General features: G+C 39.0%; 2 protein-coding genes across 2 annotated transcripts in view; one reads left to right on the top strand and one right to left on the bottom strand.

Annotated features, from left to right (window-relative positions):
• Positions 1–13,350, top strand: part of SCCPDH (saccharopine dehydrogenase (putative)) — a 41,033-nt gene extending 27,683 nt beyond the window's left edge. Inside the window, 3 exon segments of the mRNA XM_030868507.3 lie at positions 10,197–10,308; positions 11,570–11,651; positions 12,717–13,350. Of these exon segments, the coding sequence (XP_030724367.2) occupies positions 10,197–10,308; positions 11,570–11,651; positions 12,717–12,822 (300 nt within the window). The 3' untranslated portion in view covers positions 12,823–13,350.
• Positions 13,351–15,715: 2,365 nt separating this feature from the next.
• The window catches only part of LOC115859539 (kinesin-like protein KIF28P), an 85,620-nt gene continuing 80,658 nt past the window's right edge, over positions 15,716–20,677 (bottom strand). Inside the window, exon 23 of the mRNA XM_030868599.2 lies at positions 15,716–15,984. Within this exon, the coding sequence (XP_030724459.2) occupies positions 15,832–15,984 (153 nt within the window). The 3' untranslated portion in view covers positions 15,716–15,831. The remainder of the gene's footprint in view (positions 15,985–20,677) is intronic.

Raw genomic sequence — 20,677 nt, 5'->3', positions numbered from 1 at the left:
CTTACTAATCATTATATGGGTTCTTAACACTGTTTAGATTTATCACGGCCAGAAGAATTGGTTACTCACTGTAACTAATTCACAAGAGCCTGAGGTATATAAACCAGAATGCAATTAATTAACCAGAAATATATCTATTAGGTAGGTAAGATAATTTCAGAACAAGGCATTGTCCTGCTTACTTATTCTCTCCATTTAAGCAAATTACAGAAGACAATTCACTTTTTTTTTTTTGGTGGAATCAATCTTCACAAGAGATGGACTACAGTGCAGGTAGCCTGGAAGAGTTATCCTCTCCCTTAGACATGTTTGGACAGAAAAAAATCAATAACTTCTCTCCCTATTTGTTTCCTCTTTTCCTTTCTTCTCTACTTGCCAACACTAATTCTGGGAGATTTAGTGTATAGTGAACAATCAATCAGGCCTTGAAAGGCCTGGATGCCATCCTATTATTTTATTTTTTTCATCCTATTATTTTAAAATAATCTCTGCTCAGATCTCATGAACTCACAATTTATAATGTAATGCTCAGGCATTTATAAGGCTACATGTTGTAGAATGAAGTGAGGGAAATGGGAAGGAAAAGTTGTCATGCCTGAGAAAGCTGCCAAATATCTTTGCACCAAGGAAGTCCACTTGGTTTCTTTTGTGAAACTTATCCAACTTGGCTTCCTCCTGTTTTTATTTGGAATTCATCTTCTTTGGTATTATTGGCCTTTGACAGCATATGATCTTGGGCATACATTAGTAGATGAATCTATTGCTACTTTTAAATAATAGTTACCTAATTTTGATAAATGTACTGAAAAGCTCCTATCTTTATTTTTTATTCAATTTATTTAATCTAAAAAAAATATCCAGTTCATTGATTTCTTCCACCCCTACCCCCTGCCTCTGACAACCACCAATCTGTTCTCTGTATATATGACCTTAATATATATATGCGTGCGTGCGCACACACACACATACATATATACACACTGCATTTTCTTTATCCATTAGTGGACATTTAGGTTGTTTCCACGTCTTGGCTATTGTAAATAATGCCGTAGTGAACATGGGGATGCATATATTTTTTTCAAATTAGTGTTTTTGTTTTCTTCAAATAAATATCTGGGAGTGGGCTTGCTGGATCATATGCTAGTTCTGTTTTTAATTTTTTGAGGAACCTCTATACTCTCTTCTATAGTGGCATTCAATTTACATACCCACCAACAATTCACAAGGGTTCCTTTTTCTCCACATCAACACTTATTTGTCTTTTTTGATAATAGCTATTCTGACAGGTGTGAGGTGATATTATGGTTTTGATTTGCATTTCCCTGATGATAGTGATATTGAGCATATTTTCATGTGTCTGTTGGCCATCTATATATATTTTTTGGAAAAATGTCTATTCTGTTCCACTGCCCATTTTTAATCAGGTTGTTTGGGGTTTTGTTGATGTTGAGTTATATACATTCTTTGTATATTTTAGTTATTAACCCCTTATTAGGTACATTGTTTGCAAATATCTTCTTCCATTCAGTAGGCAGTCTTTTTGTTTTGTTGATAGTTTCCTTCACGGTGCAAAATTCAATTTAATATAGTCCCACTTGTTTATTTTTGCTTTTGTTTCTCTTGACTGAGGAGACATATCCAGTAAAATATTGCTAAGACCAATGTCAAAGAGCATACTACTTATATTTTCTTCTAGAGATTTTTGTGGTTTCAGGTTTTACACTTAAGTTTTTAATCTACTTCGAGTTTATTTTTCTATATGGTGTGAGGCAGTAGTCCAGTTTGATTTTTTGCATATAGCTGTCCAGTTTTCCCAACACAATTTATTAAAGAGGTTGTCTTTCCTGTTGTATATTCTTGCCTCCTTTGTCGTAGATTAATTGAACATGTACGTGTGGGATTATCTCTGAGCTCTCTATTCTGTTCCATTGATCTATGCGTCTGTTTTTTTCTGCCAGTACCATACTGGGTTTTTTGGGTTGTTTTTTGTTTTTTTGGCCATGCCATGTGGCTTGCGGGATCTTAGTTCCATGACCAGGAATCAAACCTGTGCCCCCTGCAGTGAAAGCATGAAGTCCTAATGGCTGGACCACCAGGGAATTCCCAGTACCATACTGTTTTGATTACTGTACCTTTGTAGTATAGTTTGAAATTAGGGAAGATGACACTTCCAGCTTTGTTGTCCTTTCTCAGGATTATTTTGACTATTTGAGGTCTTTTGACTTCACAATTAAGAATTATTTGGTCTCAGTCTGTGAAAAATGCCATTGGTATTTTGATAGGTGTTGCATTCATTCTCTAGATTGCCTTGGGTAGTATTGTCATTTTAACAATATTAATTCTTACAATCCACGAGCATGGTGTATCTTTCTATGTGTCGTCTTCAGTTTCTTTCATCAGCGTCTTATAATTTTTCAGGTATTGTATTATTCCTTTTGATGCGATTGTAAATGAGATTGTTTTCTTAATCTCTTAATGATTGTTTGTTGTTAGTGTATAGAAATACAACAGATTTCTGTATATTAACTTTGTATCACATCCTGCAACTTTACTAAATTCATTTATTAGTTTTAATAGTTTTTTGGTGGCATCTTTAGGATCTGTTGCATGTAGTATTGTGACCTCTGCAAACAGCGACAGTTTTACTTCTTTCTTTCTAATTTAGATTCCTTGTATTTCTTTTTTCTTGTCTGATTGTTGTGGCTAGGACTTCCAATACTATGTTGAATAAAAGTGGCAAGAGTGGGCACTCTTGTCTTGTTCCTGGTGTTAGAGGAAATGCCTTCAGATTTTCACCATTGAGGATGATGTTAACTGTGGGCTTGTCATATATGGCCTTTATTATGTTGAAGTATGTTCCCTGTATACCCAGTATGTTCCCTGTATACCTTGTATCACAATGATTGATTTGCAGTTATTGAATTAACCTTACATCCCAGGATAAATCCCACTTGATCATGGTATATGATTATTTTAATGTATTGTTGAATTCAGTTTGCTAACATTTTGTTGAGGATTTTTGCATCTATGTTCATCAATGATATTGGCTTGTAATTTTCTTTTTTTGTGATATCTTTGTCTGGTTTTGGTATCAGGGTGATGCACGTTCATAAGAATGACTTTGGAAGCATTTCTTCCTCTGCATTTTTTTGGGATAGTTTGAGAAGGTTAGGCATTAACTCTTCTTTAAATGTTTGGTAGAATTCACCTGTGAAGCCTTCTGGTACTGGACTTTTGTTTATTGGGAGTTGAGGGTTTTTTAAATTACTGATTCAGTTTCATTCCTGGTAACCAGTCTGTTTATATTTTCTATTTTTTCTTGATTCCATCTTGGGAGATTGTACATTTCTAGGAATTCATCCATTTCTATATTGTCCATTTTATTCACATGCAGTTGTTTCAGAAATCTTTTATGATCCCTTGTGTTTCTGTGATATCAATTGTAACTTCTCCTTTTTCAGTTCTGATTTTATTTATTTGAGCTCCCTTTCTTTCTTGATGAGTCTGGCTGAAAGTTTATCAATTTTGTTTATCTATCCAAAGAATCAGCTTTTAGTTTCATTGATCATTTCTATTGTTGTTGTAGCCTCGATTTCATTTATTTCTGCCCTGATCTTTATGATTCCTTTCCTTCTACTAACTTTGAGTCTTGTTTGTTCTTATTTTTCTAGTTCCTTTAGGTGTAAAGTTAGGTTATTTACTTGAATTTTGTTTGTTTGTTTGTTTCCTGAGGTTGGCTTGTAATGCTGTAAGCTTCCCCCTTAGAACTGCTTTTCCTGTGCCCTGTAGATTTTGGATTGTTGTGTTTCCACTTTCATGTGTCTCCAGGTATTTTTTTGATATCCTCTTCCTTCATTAAGCCATTTGTTGTTTAGTAGCATGTTTGATTTTTGCAGTGTTTCCTTATAGTTGATTTCTGGCTTCATAGTGTTGTGGTTGGAAAAGATGCTTGATATGATTTCAATTTTCTTAAATTTACCAAGGCTTATTCTGTGGCCTAGCATGTGGTCTATACTGGAGAATGTCTGTGTGTACTTGGAAAGAATGTGTATTCTGCTGCTTTTGGATGGATTGCTTTGTATATATCTATTAAGTTCATCTAGTGTAATATGTCATTTGAGGCCAGCGTCTCCTTATTGATTTTCTGTTTGTGTGATCTGTTCATTGATGTTAGTGAGGTGTTAAATTCTCCTACTATGATTGTGTTACTGTCAATTTCTCCTTGTATATTTGTTAAGATTTGCTTTATGTATTTAGGTACTCCTATGTTGGATTGTTGTTATATCCTCCTGTTGGATTGGTCCCTTTCTACTTAGTAATATCCATCTTTATCTCTTGTTATAGTCTTGGTTTTAAAGTCTATTTTCTCTGATATAAGTATTCCTACTCTGGCTTTCTTTTCATTTTTTTTCACATGGAATACTGTTTTCCATTCCCTCACTTTCAGTCTATGTGTGTCTTTATATCTGAAGTGAGTCTCTTGTAAGTAGCATATATATGGGTCTTGTTTATGTATCCATTCAGTCACTCTACGTCTTTTGAGTAGAGCATTTATTCCATTTACATTTACTGTAATTATTGATAGGTATGTACTTACTACCATTTTGTTAATTGTTTTCTGGTTGTTTTTGTAGTTTTTTGATTTTTTCTTCTTTTTCTCTCTTCCCATGTAATTTGATGACTATCTTTAGTGTTATGTTTGGATCTCTTTTTTTGTGTGTGTGTGTGTGTATCTATTATAGATTTTTGGTTTGGGGTTACCATGAGGTTTATATATAGCACCCTGTATATATTTGTGATTATTATAAGTTACTGATCTCTTTAAGTTCGAACACATTTCTAACAACCCTGCATTTTTACTCCCCCCTACCCCATGTTAATGTATTTTGGTTTTTTGTTTGTTTGTTCGTTTGTTGCGGTACACGGGCCTCTCACTGCTGTGGCCTCTCCCGTTGCAGAGCACAGCCTCTGGACGCACAGGCTCAGCAGCCATGGCTCACGGGCCCAGCCGCTCCACGGCATGTGGGATCTTCCCGGACCGGGGCACGAACCCGTGTCCCCTGCATCAGCAGGCGGACTCTCAACCACTGTGCCACCAGGGAAGCCCCATGTTAATGTTTTTGAAATCATATTTTACATCTTTTTATTTTGTGTATCCCTTAACTACTTACTGTAAAAATAGGTGATTTTACTACTTTTGTCCTTTAACTTTTCTGCTAGCTTTACAAGTAGTTGGTCTACTACCTTTACTATATATTTGCCTTTACCGATGAGATTTTTCCTTTCATATTTTTATATTTCTAGTTGTAGTCTTTTCTTTTCCACTTAGAAAGGTCCCTTTAATGTTTCTTGTAAAGCCTGTTTAGTGGTGCTGAACTCTTTTAGCTTTTTGCTTGTCTGTAAAACTTCTCTTTAAATCTGAATGATAGCCTTGCTGGGTAGAGTATTCTTGGTTGTAGGTTTTTTCCTTTCATTACTTTAAAATATGTCATGCCACTCCCTTCTTCCTGGCAAAGTTTATGCTGAAAAGTCAGCTGATAGCCTTACGGGAGTTACCTTGTACGTAACTGCTTGCTTTTCTCTTTCTGCTTGTAAGAGTCTCTCTTCATCTTTAATTTTTACCATCTTAATCACAGTATGTCTTAGTGTAGATATCTTTGGGTTCATATTGTTTGGAACCCTCTGTGTTTTCTGGGCTTGGATGTCTGTTTCCTAAGTTAGAGAGGTTTTCAGCTATTTTTTCTTCAGATAAGTTCTCCCCCTTTCTCTCTCTTCTCCTTCTGGTACCCCTGTAATGCAAATATTAGTAAATTAGTACATTAGTACCTAGAGGTATCTTTAACTGTTCTCATTTTTAAACATTGTCTTTTCTGTTCAGCTTGGATGATTTCCACTACTCTCAGTTTACTGATCTGTATCTTTAATCTACTGTTGATTTCTTCTCATGTATTTTTTATTTCAGTTATTACGTTCTTCAGCTATGTTTGGCTCTTCTTTATATTTTCAAACTCTTTGTTATACTTCTCACTGTGTTCATCCGTTCTTCTCCCAAGCATCTTTGAGTACCTTTATGATCATTATCTTGAACTCTTTATCAAGTAGATTGCTTATCTCCACTTATCTTAGTTCTTCTGGTGTTTTATTTTGTTGTTTTTTGGAACACATTCCTCTGTTGCCTCCTTTTGCCTATGTCTCTGTTTTTTATTTCTGTGTATAATATTAGGTAAGTCAGTTACATTTTGCAATCCTGGAGAATGGCCTCCTGTGGGAGACTTTCAGTGGGGCCTAGCAGCATACTCCCCACTGGTCACTGGAGCTATATGCTCTAGCAGTGCCCCCTATGTGGGCTGTATGGGCCTTTCTGACTACTGTGGGCACACTAGTAGGCAGAGCTGGCCCCCAGATGGCTGCCAGGCCTGCCTCATGCCGAGGCTACTGCCCTTCTGGTGGGCATGGCCTGGACCTGGAGAGGCTGTCTGCAGGGCCCTGGGGGTCCTGGGCTGGTACCAGCCTGATAGTAGGTGTGGCCAAGTCATGGCATGCTGCGCCAGGTATCCAGGGGGCTCAGGCTGGTGCCACCCCCCTGGGGTGGGCAGTACTGGGGTCCCAACATAGCTGGCTGCAGGACCCAGGGAGTCCCAGGGCTGGTATTGGTCTACTACTGGGCAGGGAAGCACCTGGTGCTAATGAGATAGAGGGAGGACCCCAAAATGGTGCTTGCCAGCACCAGTGTCCTCATGGCAGAACAGGTGCCCCCAAATGGCTCCCATTAGCATCTCTGTCCCCAGAGGGAGTCCCAGTTCCCTTCTGCCTCCCTGGAAGGCTCTCCAAGATCAGCAAGTGGGTTGACCTGGGCTCCTTTCATATTACTACCTCTGCATTGGATTTCAGGGCATGTGAGATTTTGTGTGAGTCCTTTAAGAGTGTAATCCCTGTTTCCTATGGCCCTCCAGCTCTCTGTATGCAAGCCCTGCTAGCCTTCAAAGCCAGATGTTCTGGGGGCTTGTTTTCCTGGTACAGGACCCCCGGGCTGGGGAGAGCCCAGTGTGAGGCTCAGACCCCTTGCTCCCTGGGGAGAATGCTTGTAATTGTAATTATCCTCCCATTTGGGAGTAGCCTACCTGGGAGTTTGGGTCTTGCCTACACTGCATCTCTGCTTCTCCTACCATCATGTTGTGGTTTCTTCTTTATATCTTTAGTTGTTGAAAATCTTTTCTGCTAGTCTTCAGGTTGTTCTCATTGATAGTTGCTCTGTATATAGTTATAATTTTGGTGTGTCCAGGGACTTCCTAAACTCCACCATCTTGGTCATTCCTCTATTTCTAGTTTTTTGATGGTAGCCATTCTAACAGGTGTAAGGTGATATCTCATTGTGGTTTGATGTGCATTTCCCTCATGATTAATGATGTAGAGCATCTTTTCATGCACCTATTGGCTGTCTGTATGTCTTCTTTGGAAAAATGTCTTCCGATCTTCTGCACATTTTTCAGTTCAAGTGTTTGGTTTTTGCTAGTGAGTTGTATGAGTTCTTTATATTTTGGGGGTAATAGCCACTTATCAGATATGTGATTTGTAATATTTTCTCCCATTTAGTAGGTTGCCTTTTCATTTTGTTCATGGTTGCCTTTGCTGCACAGAAGCGTTCTACTTTGACATAATCTTACGTGTTTATTTTTGCTTTTGTTTCTGTTTCTGGTGTCAAGTTCAGAAAAAGCAACTTTAATACCTATGTCAAGGAACTTACTGCCTATGTTTTCTTCTAAGAGGTGTATGGTTTCAGGTCTTATATTCGTCTCTAATCCATTTTGAGTTAATTTTTGTGTATGGTGTAAGCAGCAGTCTAGTTACGTTTTTTCAACATCATCTGTTGAAGAGACTGTCCTTTTCCCATTGAATATTCTTGGCTCCTTTGTCATAAATTAATTGACCACATATGTGTGGGTTTATGTCTGGGTTCTCTGTGCTATTCTGTTGATCTGTGTGCGTGTTTTTATGCCAATACCATACTGTTTTAATTACTATAGCATTGTAATATTGTTTGAAATCAGGGAGCATGGTACCTCCAGCTTCATTCTTCTTGCAAAGATTTCTTTGGCTATTTGGAGTCTTTTCTGGTTTTATATAGACTTTAGGATTTATTGTTCTAGTTCTGTGAAATATGCCATTGGTATTTTGATAGGGATTGCATTGAATCTGTAGATTGCTTTGGGTAGTGTGCACATTATAATGATATTCTTTCTATCCATGATCTGTCAATCCATGGACTGTCTCCATTTATTTGGGTCTTCAATTTCTTTTGTTAATGTCTTGTAGTTTTCAGCATGTAGGTCTTTCACCTCCTTGGTTATATTTATTCCTGGATGTTTTATTCTTTTTGATGCATTTGTAAACGGGATTGCTTTCTTAATATTTCTTTCTGATAGTTCATTAATGTACAGAAATGAAACAGATTTTTGGGTGTTGATTTTGTATCCCATGACTTTACTGAATTCATTTTAGTTCTGATTTTTTGATGGAATCTTTAGGGTTTTCTATACATAACATCATGTCATCTGCAAATAGTGATGGTATTACTTCTTCCTTTCCAATTTGGATACCTTTTTTTTTTTGCGGTACGCGGGCCTCTCACTGCTGTGGCCTCTCCCGTTGCGGAGCACAGGCTCCAGACGCGCAGGCTCAGCGGCCATGGCTCACGGGCCCAGCCACTCCGCGGCATGTGGGATCTTCCCGTACCAGGGCACAAACCCATATCCCTTGCATCGGCAGGCGGACTCTCAACCACTGCACCACCAGGGAAGCCCTGGATACCTTTTATTTCAATTTTTTGCCTAATTGCTCTGGTTAGAACTTCCAGTACCATGTTGAATACTGTCGACAAGAGTGGGCACTCTTGTCTTGTTCCTGACCATAGAAGAAAAGCTTTCAGCTTTTCACCATTGAGTATGATGTTAGCAATGGGTTGTCATATATGGCCTTTATTATGTTGAAGTATATCCCCTCTATATACCCAGTTTGCTGAGACTATCATAAATGGATGTTGAATTTTGTCAAATGCTTTTTCTGCATTTGAGATGATCATATGATTTTTATCCTTTATTTTGTTAATGTGGTATATCACATTGACTGATTCATGGATGTTGAACCATCCTTGCATCCCTAAACTAAATCCCACTTGATCATGGTATACGGTCCTTTTAATATATTGTTGAATTCAGTTTGCTAATATTTTGTTGAGGATTTTTGCACTTATGTTCATCAGTGATATTGGCTGTCATTTTCTTTTCTTGTGGCATCCTTGTCTGGTTTTGCCTTTACATAATGGTTTCTCCTTTCTGGTACTCACCTTACTTTTCTATGTAATAAACTTCACGCACATGCGCTCACCTCTTCCTCAGTAAACTTAATAATGCTCTCTGCTAAACTAGTCCTGCACTTCTAATTCATGTCTCATATTGTTATTAGATCTCTTATGTGTATCTGTGTGTGTATATATATATGTATATATTTCCACACACACTAAACTGTAAGCTCCAGGAATGCCTTTTCTTTTTCTTTTCTTTTCTTTTAATTTTATTAATACTTTATTTATGTCTCAGGACCTAACATAGTGTCTGACCCTTGGTTGATACTTAATAAAAATTTGTTCACCATGGCTTTGTTATTTTATTTCTAAATTTAGTGATTGTGACAGATGCTTGGATAGATCTTCTATAATTTAATTTTTGAATCAAATTTTTACACTTCTAAGTGGAGCAATTTTATATCTATACCCTAGGCCCATACTGCCGTTACTTGTTGACTATTTTTTTGTCTTGTCACCTCAAACAGATATCTAAAGCCCGAGTACCATATTCTATCCTAAAATGAAAACTACCTCCAGCTTTTCCTCTGAAACTGCCTATTCTGGTGGTGCTGTTCTTCTTTCAGCCACAACCTAAGACTCATCTTTATATCAGCTTTATTCCTCACTAACTCCCTCCTCTCAACATCACTCCAGTCAGCAAAACTTGTTGTTTTTCAAAGCATTATTTTTTGCTCCATGCTTAAGTAAAGGATGACGGGATATTCTGACAGATAGAATATTGATTTTTTTATTTATTGAAAATGTCTTATAGGAAGTATATTAGTAGGTTTTATTGTGTTCAAGGAGGAAACGACATATTTATTTAATAAACCCTTTGCTTTCTTTTCCTCAGATTGATGCCTCATCATTTACGTTGACATTTTTTGGTCAAGGGTACAGCCAAGGCTTTGGTCCTGATAAGAACAAACCAAATATCAGAATTTGTACTCAGGTGAAAGGACCAGGTATTTCACATGTGACTTAAGGGTGCTTGGGAGTTTTACATTGTCTTAAGCTATAAAGTGGTGTGCTATTACAGCAGTTTCTTTTTAAAGTTTGTTTTAGGAATAAATTTTGCACAAATTATTTAAGTAATAATGATAAATAATTCTGTCAAAAGAAGGATTGGAATTATTGGTATCATTCAATTTTATTGTTGTGTCCCTCTCACTGTTTTTTTTTCTTTCAGTATGATTCAGTAATTCTGAATGGAATTTTTAATATTAAGAAGACAAGGGGCTGATTGATATTTATCTGTTCTATTTTTATAGTCAAGGGTCACTTTAAAGCAGTGTAGTTATAACATAATCAAAGCTGTGATCCAAGCTTTTTTGGAGTCTGGATCACCCTGACATTGTTTGTGAAGTGTGTGTACATGTGCATTTTTCTGGGCAAGGTAAAAGTTTTGATAGATAGTTAAAAAGGACTATCACTCCAAAACATTCAATAACTTATGCTGTAAATTTTAGAGAACTGTACAGAGACAATCCCACTTGTGAATTACAGTATAAGTTTAATTACCATCATTCCTAATAGATCACAGGGGGTCTGTTGTGCAGTTTTAATCAAGCCCAATAGCAAAGATATCTTTGCATCTTGCCTTTTTTTTCAAATTTCCACCTGGGTTTTTAAGAAAAGCTATGTTCTTATTTAACATGAATATAAACACTAATGTTCTCCTTGTTTATAGACTTTTTTTAAAGTTACTTCTTAAAGTTAGACTTCTTTGAGAGTTACTCAATTGTTCTTTAAGAAATGGAGTCTTTTTTTAAAAGTGAAGTTTGATGTATTTGATTGAGAAAGATCAGTGTAGTGTATGAATAGAGAAACAAGAAACCTAGGATTATTGGTAAGAGTGTGGACTTGAGCCGGCTGCCTGCATGTGATTCTGGCCCAACCACTACCTAACTTTGTGAATTTGAATGAGTCTCTTAACCTCTCTATGCCTCAGTTTCCTCATCTGTAAAATCAGTATAAAATAGTACTAGCCTAGATTGTTAGGAGAATTAAATGAGTTTAATGGATTTAAAGCACTTAATACAGTTCCTGACACTTAATAAGTACTATATAAATGTTGTTATTTTTGTTATTACATGAACAGAGTATTTATTGAGGAAATTCTGTACACTGATACTTAGATATAAAATCTACCATTTGATTTTTGGGTGTTGTTGAATGCACATTTTATGAATACTTTCTTTTTCTTTCATCACCTGTTATCTGCAGAAGCTGGCTATGTGGCTACCCCCATAGCCATGGTCCAGGCAGCCATAACTCTACTAACTGACACCTCTGATCTTCCTAAGGCGTAAGTCTGGTTTTCTTCAAATTTGAAGATATCTTTTTCATTTATGTTATACTTTAGCTTATCTTGGTTCAGTTTTCAGGCATTGGGTTTGTACATAAGCATTTACAGTACCTTTGATCCAAAGATAGAGGTAAACTTAATATTGTGAGAAGGACGGTTCCTTACTGGCCTCTAGGAACAGTGCAGAAGTAAATGAGAGGAGACAGAAAAGTTTGAGAGCCATGCTTCAGTTCCTCCTGAAAATAACTCAGATCCAAAGTCAGCTACTCAAAAAAAGGTCCCTGTAGTTAAATGTTATTGGCAGGAGCCCCTAATCCATGCTGAATGATACCCAGCTGGCAGTGGGAGCCGTGACCCCAAGCATGAGTTGATTCATGGCATCCTGGCTAGATAAGTATCAAGTGAACTATCTTTCTGGAGCATATAGCTGTTACCCTAAAAGTAGGCCAACTTTACAAATGAGCATAGGCCTGCAGGCTTAGAAACAAATAAATTTAGGTCTGACCTGAAACAGTAGTAAGTAATAAACATAAAAATTATATAAAGTGAAACCTAATTAAATTTTCTTCAAATATTTGTATACTCTTTGAAAATATTTAGCATTTTCTAAATGTTACCCATTACATTTAAAGAAACTTCTTTTTCATCCAAATTGTCTTGTTTATGCTTTAGTAATAATTGATTACCTAAATTTATTTTGCCCATGTGCATATTTGATCCTCCTGAGTCTAAGGGCTGACTTTATAAACAGCAGCTGTTACTTGGGTTAATAACCCTCAGTGTGCCCCTTCCCACACACACACCGGTATCATGGAAACAGTCTCATTAGTCACTGAACCAACCTAGATGGGTTTGCTGGGTACTAGTTTACTTTTGAATAATAGCTCCTTGCTCATTTGGCTGATTTTAGGAATGGAACCAAAACCAGTCCATTATGGAATCAAGAATCAGGTTTTCATAAGCTCTGCATTGATTCGATAGCTAGTCCTCCAGTAAATCACACTAGCAGAGGAAAGGGCTGGAGCTGGGCTTTGTGCACTGTTTCATCTTGTTATTGTCTTACAGGGGTGGGGTCTTCACTCCTGGAGCAGCTTTCTCCAGAACAAAGCTGATTGACAGACTCAACCAGCGTGGCATTGAATTTAGTGTCATTAGCAGCTCTGAAGTCTAAACGTTTGAATAATTAACTGAAGTCATAAAATGCATGAATTAACAGCTTTTTAATTTGATATTTGAAATTCTTCTATAAGCCTGTCTGACTGTATGTGGAAAAGATTGTCATATCTAAAATATGTATATAGTACAAGCAGGGAATTGTACCAGCTTACCATAAATTTCAAATCTTAGCTGATTTTTGTGATTTTATTGCTTGTGAGAAAAAATTAATATTTGACTTTTTCATTGAAGAATTCAAGGTCAGTTTTTTAAGTGAGCTGGAAGATCAGAGGGTGGGATGGGTGGCTCTCTCTGTGTGGCTGACACGCCCAGGCTGGTGGTCATGTAAGACGGCAAATGCTCTTTTCCTCGCCATGATATTGAATGGGATCTCACTTCCCCATGAATTTCTCTGCATAGTGTAGGCCTTTGCCAAATGAAACTGCAGTTTTTGCTATTTTAGCCTACTTTTTCGTGCATCCACACTGACTGATTTTGGACTCTTACCTAAGTTTAATAATAAAGGATTGTCAATTGAACAGTGGTTCTGTGTTTGGACGTGCCTGTGTATTTGAGTAGTGGTAGAAATGTGCTTCCTTAGTGGTCTGTGTACTGCTAATAATTGGGCTTATCATTCATTTTCCCTGGTTCTGTACCTGTGTGCCTTAGGTTTAAGGATATAGCTGCTAAGTTTCTATTGATTTTCACTGCCTAAGCAAAATTTTTCTCTAATTTACTTTTTATATTTTAACCAGGTTTCCACTGAAGCCCAAAAATAAGGCAAAGGACTTTTCCTTTTGTAATTAGCATATAATAAACACACGTTAAGTGTTCTGTTACGTTCATTATGTAAAGAGGACAGCCATTGCCTTCATGGAATTTCTACTCTACAGTGAGAGGCATGACATTGATAGGAATCTTATTCATGTTGGGAGGTCCATCTGTGCTGCCTGTACAAAAGAAAGAGGGTCTATTTAACTTGAAGAGGGAGATCCTTGGTGATAGTACTGTCCATCCTAACTTTGCTTCCTCTGCCCAGGGCTGGTCGAATCGGGTCTCAGCTGTGCATTAATTTGTGGGACCTTAGAAGAGGTTTTATCATCTCTAAAATCAGGAAGATGGACAAGAGCAAGAGATCTCATGACTAGCTGCATATCCAAACCACAAACAATATAGGTTCCCCAGCGGACCCCAGCAGTTTGCATTCAGGAGGTATGACGGTTGGGCCCTAGGAATCCGTGGCTTAGATCTGCACTTGGGAGCTACCGGCTGAGACTCCATGTGCATCTTTCCACTTTTGCAACGTGTGCTGTGTTGTGCTCTAGTGTTGATGCTGATATATGACCACCTGGGTGACCCTGTCCTCCAGCTTGAGGTACAAGTGTCTAGTCCTGATACTCTTTCTAACCCTCCAAGGCTCCACCTGCTCACTTGCAGAAAGTATATTTACTTGCCTCAAGCAAATTGTCCAAGAGCTTTAAGTCTCAGTCCAAGAGGTAGAAGTCGTTCCTGCTTCCCATGGCCTCACTGCTATCCTGCCTCAAGGACAAAGGCTTTCCTGGGTTCTATGATGCTTTGCTGACCCTTGTCCCCGCCATCACCAACATGGAGCTCCACACTTGGGCTCCAGGGTTACAGGTTATATTTTAGTTCATATGCATACACTCAGCCAGGACCTGAGCTACAGGCAAAACCCAAGCCCCTCCCATAAGCCCTTGGGTCCTGGTAGTAAGCTGAAGTCACCAGCCCAGATGCCTCTGCCCTCCCAGGGAGACTCCTCTTGGAGCCCTTGATAGCCTCTCCTGCCAGTAGAGTTTCAGTGCCCCTAACTTTATATTTTAGGGAGCAAGTATTGGAGTTGTCACCTCTGTTGCCTCCTTCCTGTTCTTATGCAAATCAGTCAAACTGCTCCTTGGGACAGTCCTGCATATTAAGGTCCCAGGCCTTTGGTTAGGAATGCAGTCCCAGAGTCAGCCCACTGCTTACAGTGGCCTGGACAAGCGTCGTTTGTTTAACCTTTAAAGCCTCAAAATGGGGAAAGTAATAGGGCCAAATTCATAGAATTATGGTGAAAATTAAATGAGCTCACAGATGTATAGCACTTAGATTAGTGTCTGACACAGAGTAAGCCCTGGATAAGTCTCTGTTATTGCTGCTATTGTTAGTTTGTCTAAGGCCGCAAAAGTTTTCTTTACAAGCCTTTCCCCAGAGCACTCAGTGCCCGTGGGACTTAACTAAGACTCATCTCAGTTCTTTGTGGAATCAAGATCTCTTCGAGATTGACTAATTCCCGGCAGATGTCATAGTAAATCTTAACCTCTGCCACCCCAGGCCCTTGCACTGAACAGGTCCCACAGTACAGGCACTTAACGATGCTTAATGAATTGAACCTATTTCAAATAAACCTATGAAGACAGAAAATAAGTGGAGGTAGAATATCAAATTTGTTCAGAACAAGGATACAAAATGAGGGGCATGAAATAACCATTCTCTAGGTGAGACAGCAAGAAACTTACAAAAGAGCTTTTATTTGAAGTTTGGAGCTGTTAATCATGAAAATATTAACGGCAGTTGCTTATCAGTTCCTCTGTGTGCCAAGCACATTCTAAGTTCTTTATATTCTTTTATATTTGTTAACCATCTGCAGTAAGTACTGTTACCGTTCCCCTGTAACAGATAAGGAAAGAGACTTAGAGAGGGGAAGTCGTTTGCCCCAAACCACACAATTGATTAGTGATGGATTCAGCCCCAGGCAGTCAATCCCAGAGCTCAGAGTGCTGACCATTCACCTTTCATATTTCCCACCTCACCTTCACCCTGGTTATGGATTCATTTTTACATGATTTTAAATCAAATTGAAGAAGAGTTTTGCTTAAAAGTGGTATAACAGGTTGAGTGAGTGGGAAATGGGTTGACTAGGTTGCGTCCACAATTCAGCTCTGAGAGCCAAGTTAATTAAGCTTATTAGCTACACAAATAATCTTTCCAACTCAAAGCTCAAATGTTTTCAGTTGGTGTAGCCTCACTATTCCATATGCAATAAACATTCTCTCTTCTTTTTCACTATAAGAGCAACATCATTTTTCAGTTTCCACAAGCTGGATTCAAGTAGGTCCCCAAAGTCCTTCAACATTTGTGACTGCTGGTGTACAAATGGTCGAAGCATTTGATCGTCTTCCTAAAAATAAAGAAAAGAACAATATTGTTGTCAAACCCAAGTTCGTGTGCCCGACGCACAGTGAGGCCAAACTGAAATGGTGGAGTTTGGAGCAGAGAAACTTGTATTAGTCAAGGAGGCACCAACCCTAAAGATGGGAGACCTAGACTCGTCTCAAATCCATCTTGCTGGCTGGCCAGGGGCGCAGGGTTTTTTTAAAAAAAAAAAAAAGTAAAGGGGAGGGGGTCTTTATGATTTCAGCTTTCCTGTAAGACTTCAATTGCAGACTTCCCAGCACTGTCTTGGGACTCGTTGTGTCTGTCATTGGTGAATGTGATTGATCTGTGTGTTCCTGCAAAGCAAACTAGTAAATCATGGTCTTGTGATCCCTTAACTTCTTTTTAGGAGAAAGCAAAAGCAATGGTTGAGGCATTTTGTTATTTACTTCGTGATGGTTCAGGAGTTTCAGTTCTTAATTGACCTTCCCAGTGTCACCAATTTTAAGTCCACTTGGGGCTAGCCAGTTGAAGCCACAGGACATTATCTCCACAGTTTGGGGTCATAAGTCAAGGCATTACTTTAAGCTAACAATCATGGAAAAGATTATGTTGGGCTTGCTTTTCCATTGTTTCTGCGTTCCCTCACTCGCCTAGTTAGTAACAGCTTGAATCTGCTCTTTGGAACTCAGGGAAGGTCTAGGAGACTAAAGACTTTCTATAAACAAACAACAAACGGGGGACACAGAGGGGATTCTGTACTCAGGAGGGCCCCGCAGCATCCTGCTCGGTTTCAATATTAGTGGACTCACTTCATTACAGTAAAAGTACTGTGTGTGTACATGAGTGGGGTGCCCAGCGAGTTCTCCCTTTGGGCCAGAAAGCTGCATTTGAAAGCTGCTACCAGAGGCGACAAGTCACCTAGGAGCATGTCCTGTTTCAGGAAGGCTGCCTAAATGACCCTTTACTTACTGCCAACAGGGAAAATTGGTGAGATAATCCAAATATTTGAGATTGGTATGGTATATATTCTTTTAATACTGTAGAAGTTCTGAGGTTTGCACAGGACTGTGTTGGGTGGGGATTCTCCCACTGAGAGTTGGTTGATGTGTCCTCTGCCCCATAGGAGCAGGTATCCCTGAGCAGGGATTGCAGGGCCCACTGTGGCCAGAGCGCCAGTGAGCAACGGTGGAGGAGGTGACGGTGGTCACAGAGACGCGAGCAGGCAGGGGGCCGATAGTGTGTCGTGGCATCTCGTTTTAGTTTCTGTTTCCCTGATTATTAGTGAAATGCCCGCTCAGATACTTTGGCCATTTTTTCCAGTGTGTTTTCCTACAAAGAGAAGGAGTTGTCTTTCTCTTATTTTAAAAGTATGTAGGGACTTCCCTGATGGCGCAGTGGTTAAGAATCCACCTGCCGATGCAGGGGATACGGGTTTGAGCCCTGGTGCAGGAAGATACCACATGCCGCGGAGCAACTAAGCCCATGCGCCACAACTACTGAGCCTGTGCTCTAGAGCCGGTGCTCCGCAGCAAGAGAAGCCACTGCAATGAGAAGCCCGCGCACCTCAACAGAGTAGCCCCCACTTTTGGCAACTAGAGAAAGCCCGTGTGCAGCAATGAAGACCCAACGCAGCCAAAAATAAATAAATAAATATATTTTTTTTAAAAAAGTATGTAGTTTATATATTCTGGATACTAATCTTTGATGACAAATAATACACATAGATTCTCCCAGGTTGTGGCTTATAACTTTATATTTAGCGTGTTTATCACACTGGTTTTTCCTTCTTTTTTATTGTGAGGTGTACAGACAAAAGAGTACCCAAAATGTATGCGTAGGTACAGTTAAAGTGAACATACCTGCTCAAGAAAGCACACTGCGTCTTGAGCGCCTCCTGGTCACACCCATTTCTCTACCCCCCAGAAGCAACTACTAACCTAAATTGTGTGATAATCATTTTCTCGCCACCTAGAATGCAGCCCTAAACAGTATATTTTGCCGTCTTTTGGCCATTTGTGCCATAAGTTACTAATCTTCTGTGGGTGTACATTAAGGTGTTTCCATTTGGGGGCTGTTATGGAAGATGGTGTTAAAATACAGCCAGTGCACGAGTGCTTGGGTTCCTACAGAATTTTTCAGCTGGTCCATCATCTGAACTACAGAACAGAAAATGACTTGAGTGACTATTTTCCCAGTTCTCTCAAGAATGGTGTATAACTAGTACCATTCTAGATAGGTAGGAGAGAAATTAATTCATTACATACATAGGATGTCTAGAAAGGTGGTTCTCAAACTTGAGTTTAAGGCAGAATCATCTGGAGGACTTGTTAAAGCACAGATTACTAGCCCTCACACCCAGAGAGTCTGGTTCAGCAGGTCTGGGAGGGGACCCTGGAATTCGCATTTCTAACAAGATCCCAGATGATGCTGAAGCTGCTGGTGAGAAGACCACACTGTGAGAACCTCTGCCTCAGGGCATTAAGGTGCAGAGAAGTGCAGAACCAGTTTACTCTGTGGAGAAGAGGAGTTGAGTTGCAGGCTTACAGGGTAGATGCATCTTTGACTTCTTTTATTAGATAAATGGCAAACAGTTTTTTAAGTTGTTGTACCGATTCATACTCCTTCCAACGTGGCATGAAAGTTTCTGTTGCTTCATAGCTTTACCAAAACTTGATATTTTCAGACGGAAATTTTTGCCAGTATGGTTACTTTATACTAGCATATCACTGGTTTCAATTAGTGTTTCCCAAATTATTAAAGAAGTTAAGCACTTTCTCATATATTTATTGGCCTTTTTTTTTTTTTTTTTTTGCGGAACGCAGGCCTCTCACTGTTGTGGCCTCTCCCATTGCGGAGCACAGGCTCCGGACGCGCAGGCTCAGCGGCCATGGCTCACGGGCCCAGCCGCTTCGTGGCATGTGGGATCTTCCCGGACCGGGGCACGAACCCGTGTCCCCTGCATCGGCAGGCGGACTCTCAACCACTGCTCCACCAGGGAAGCCCTATTGGCCTTTTTGATTTCCTCTTTTGTGAAGTTCCTGTTTGGGTCTTCTGACCATTTTTTCCTACTGGGTCAAAATCTATCTGTTTTTCTTTTCGGTTTGTAGTAGTTCTTTATTTTGGATATTAGCTCATTATATATTAAATGTGTTGCAAATGACTTTTCCTATCCCTTTCGACTTTGTTTTGGTTTCTGGACCAAACTTCACAATTTTAATATAGGTGAGTCTATCAATCTTTTTCTTTAAATCTAGGTATTTTTCTTGTCATATTTAAATCCTTTTCCACTGTGAGGTCATGAAGACGTCTCCTAAAGTACCTTCTGTAAGCGTTAGGGGTTTACCTTTCACGTATAGGTCTTTAATTCTCACCTAAAATTGACTTCTAGGTATAGTTCTAGATAAGGCTCCAATTTCATTTATCTTCATATGTATTCTGAATGCTCTGAGCACTGTTTATTGAAAAATCCATCCTTGCCACACTCATCTTTGGTTCCACCTCGGTCATATATCAAGTCTCTAATTCTGAGTGAATCTGTTTCTTGGCCTTCTTTTCCTTTGGTTATCTTACCTACATTTGGGCAATACCTTACCGTCTGTTACACTAGCATTAAAATAAGCCTTGATATAGAGTAGGGCAAGTTCTCTACCTTGTTTTTGAGCCTTGGATTGTCTCGGCTAAACTTTGCTTTTGTGATTCCATCTAAATTATAGGATCATCTTGTCAGATTCCATTACATTTTATTGGGATTATATTGAATCTCAGGAGACTTTACAGATTTACAGTAGCAAACCTTCCAAACCATGGAGCCATGGCATGTTTCTCCATTTACTTAGATCATCTTTAACATCTCTCAAACAAGCTTTAAAATTTTCTCCATAGAAGTCCATACTTTATGTTAGCTCTAGGCCTAAGTACTTCTTACATTTGATGCGATTATAAATGCTATCTTTTCGGGGCTTCCCTGGTGGCGCAGTGGTTGAGAGTCTGCCTGCCAATGCAGGGGACACGGGTTCGTGCCCCGGTCCGGGAAGATCCCACATGCCGTGGAGCGGCTGGGCCCGTGAGCCATGGCCACTGAGCCTGCGCGTCCGGAGCCTGTGCTCTGCAATGGGAGAGGCCACAACAGTGAGAGGCCCAAGTACCGCCAAAAAAAAAAAAACAAAACTATCTTTTATTTTAAAAATGTTGTTCTATTGCTGTTATATTCAAACATAATTAATTAAATATTGATTTTTGTATCCAGCAACCTTGTAATTTATTTATAAATTCTTTTCGGTTTTCTATTTACATAAACATGTCATCTGCAAATAATACTAGAGGCATCATGGTGTAGTGGGAAAGAGTATAGACCATGGAGCAGCCCTGGGTTTGGAGCTTGGCCCTGACACTTACTAGTTGTGTGTCCTTACGTAAGTTACTTAACCTCTCTTGTGCCTTAGATCCATCAACTGTATAATAAAGCTAATGATAGTACCTACCCATCAGGTTGTTGCAAGAATTGAGTCAGTAAATGTAAAAGCACTTAGTAAGTATTACATAAATGTATACTATTATTATTATTATTACCTTTTTTTCCTTTCCAATCCTTATACCTTTTATTTCTGGACTTGCTGCACTGGCTAAAACCTAAAGTACAATGTCAAACAGAAGTGAAGATAGCTGGCATCGGTGATTTACCATTAAGATTATGCTTACTGTGTGTTCATTTAAGA

Source organism: Globicephala melas, chromosome 1, assembly GCF_963455315.2.
Source record: "Globicephala melas chromosome 1, mGloMel1.2, whole genome shotgun sequence".
Lineage (NCBI taxonomy): Eukaryota > Metazoa > Chordata > Mammalia > Artiodactyla > Delphinidae > Globicephala > Globicephala melas.
The sequence above is the reverse complement of the archived record's forward strand: the minus strand, read 5'-3'. Positions and strand labels throughout refer to the sequence as shown.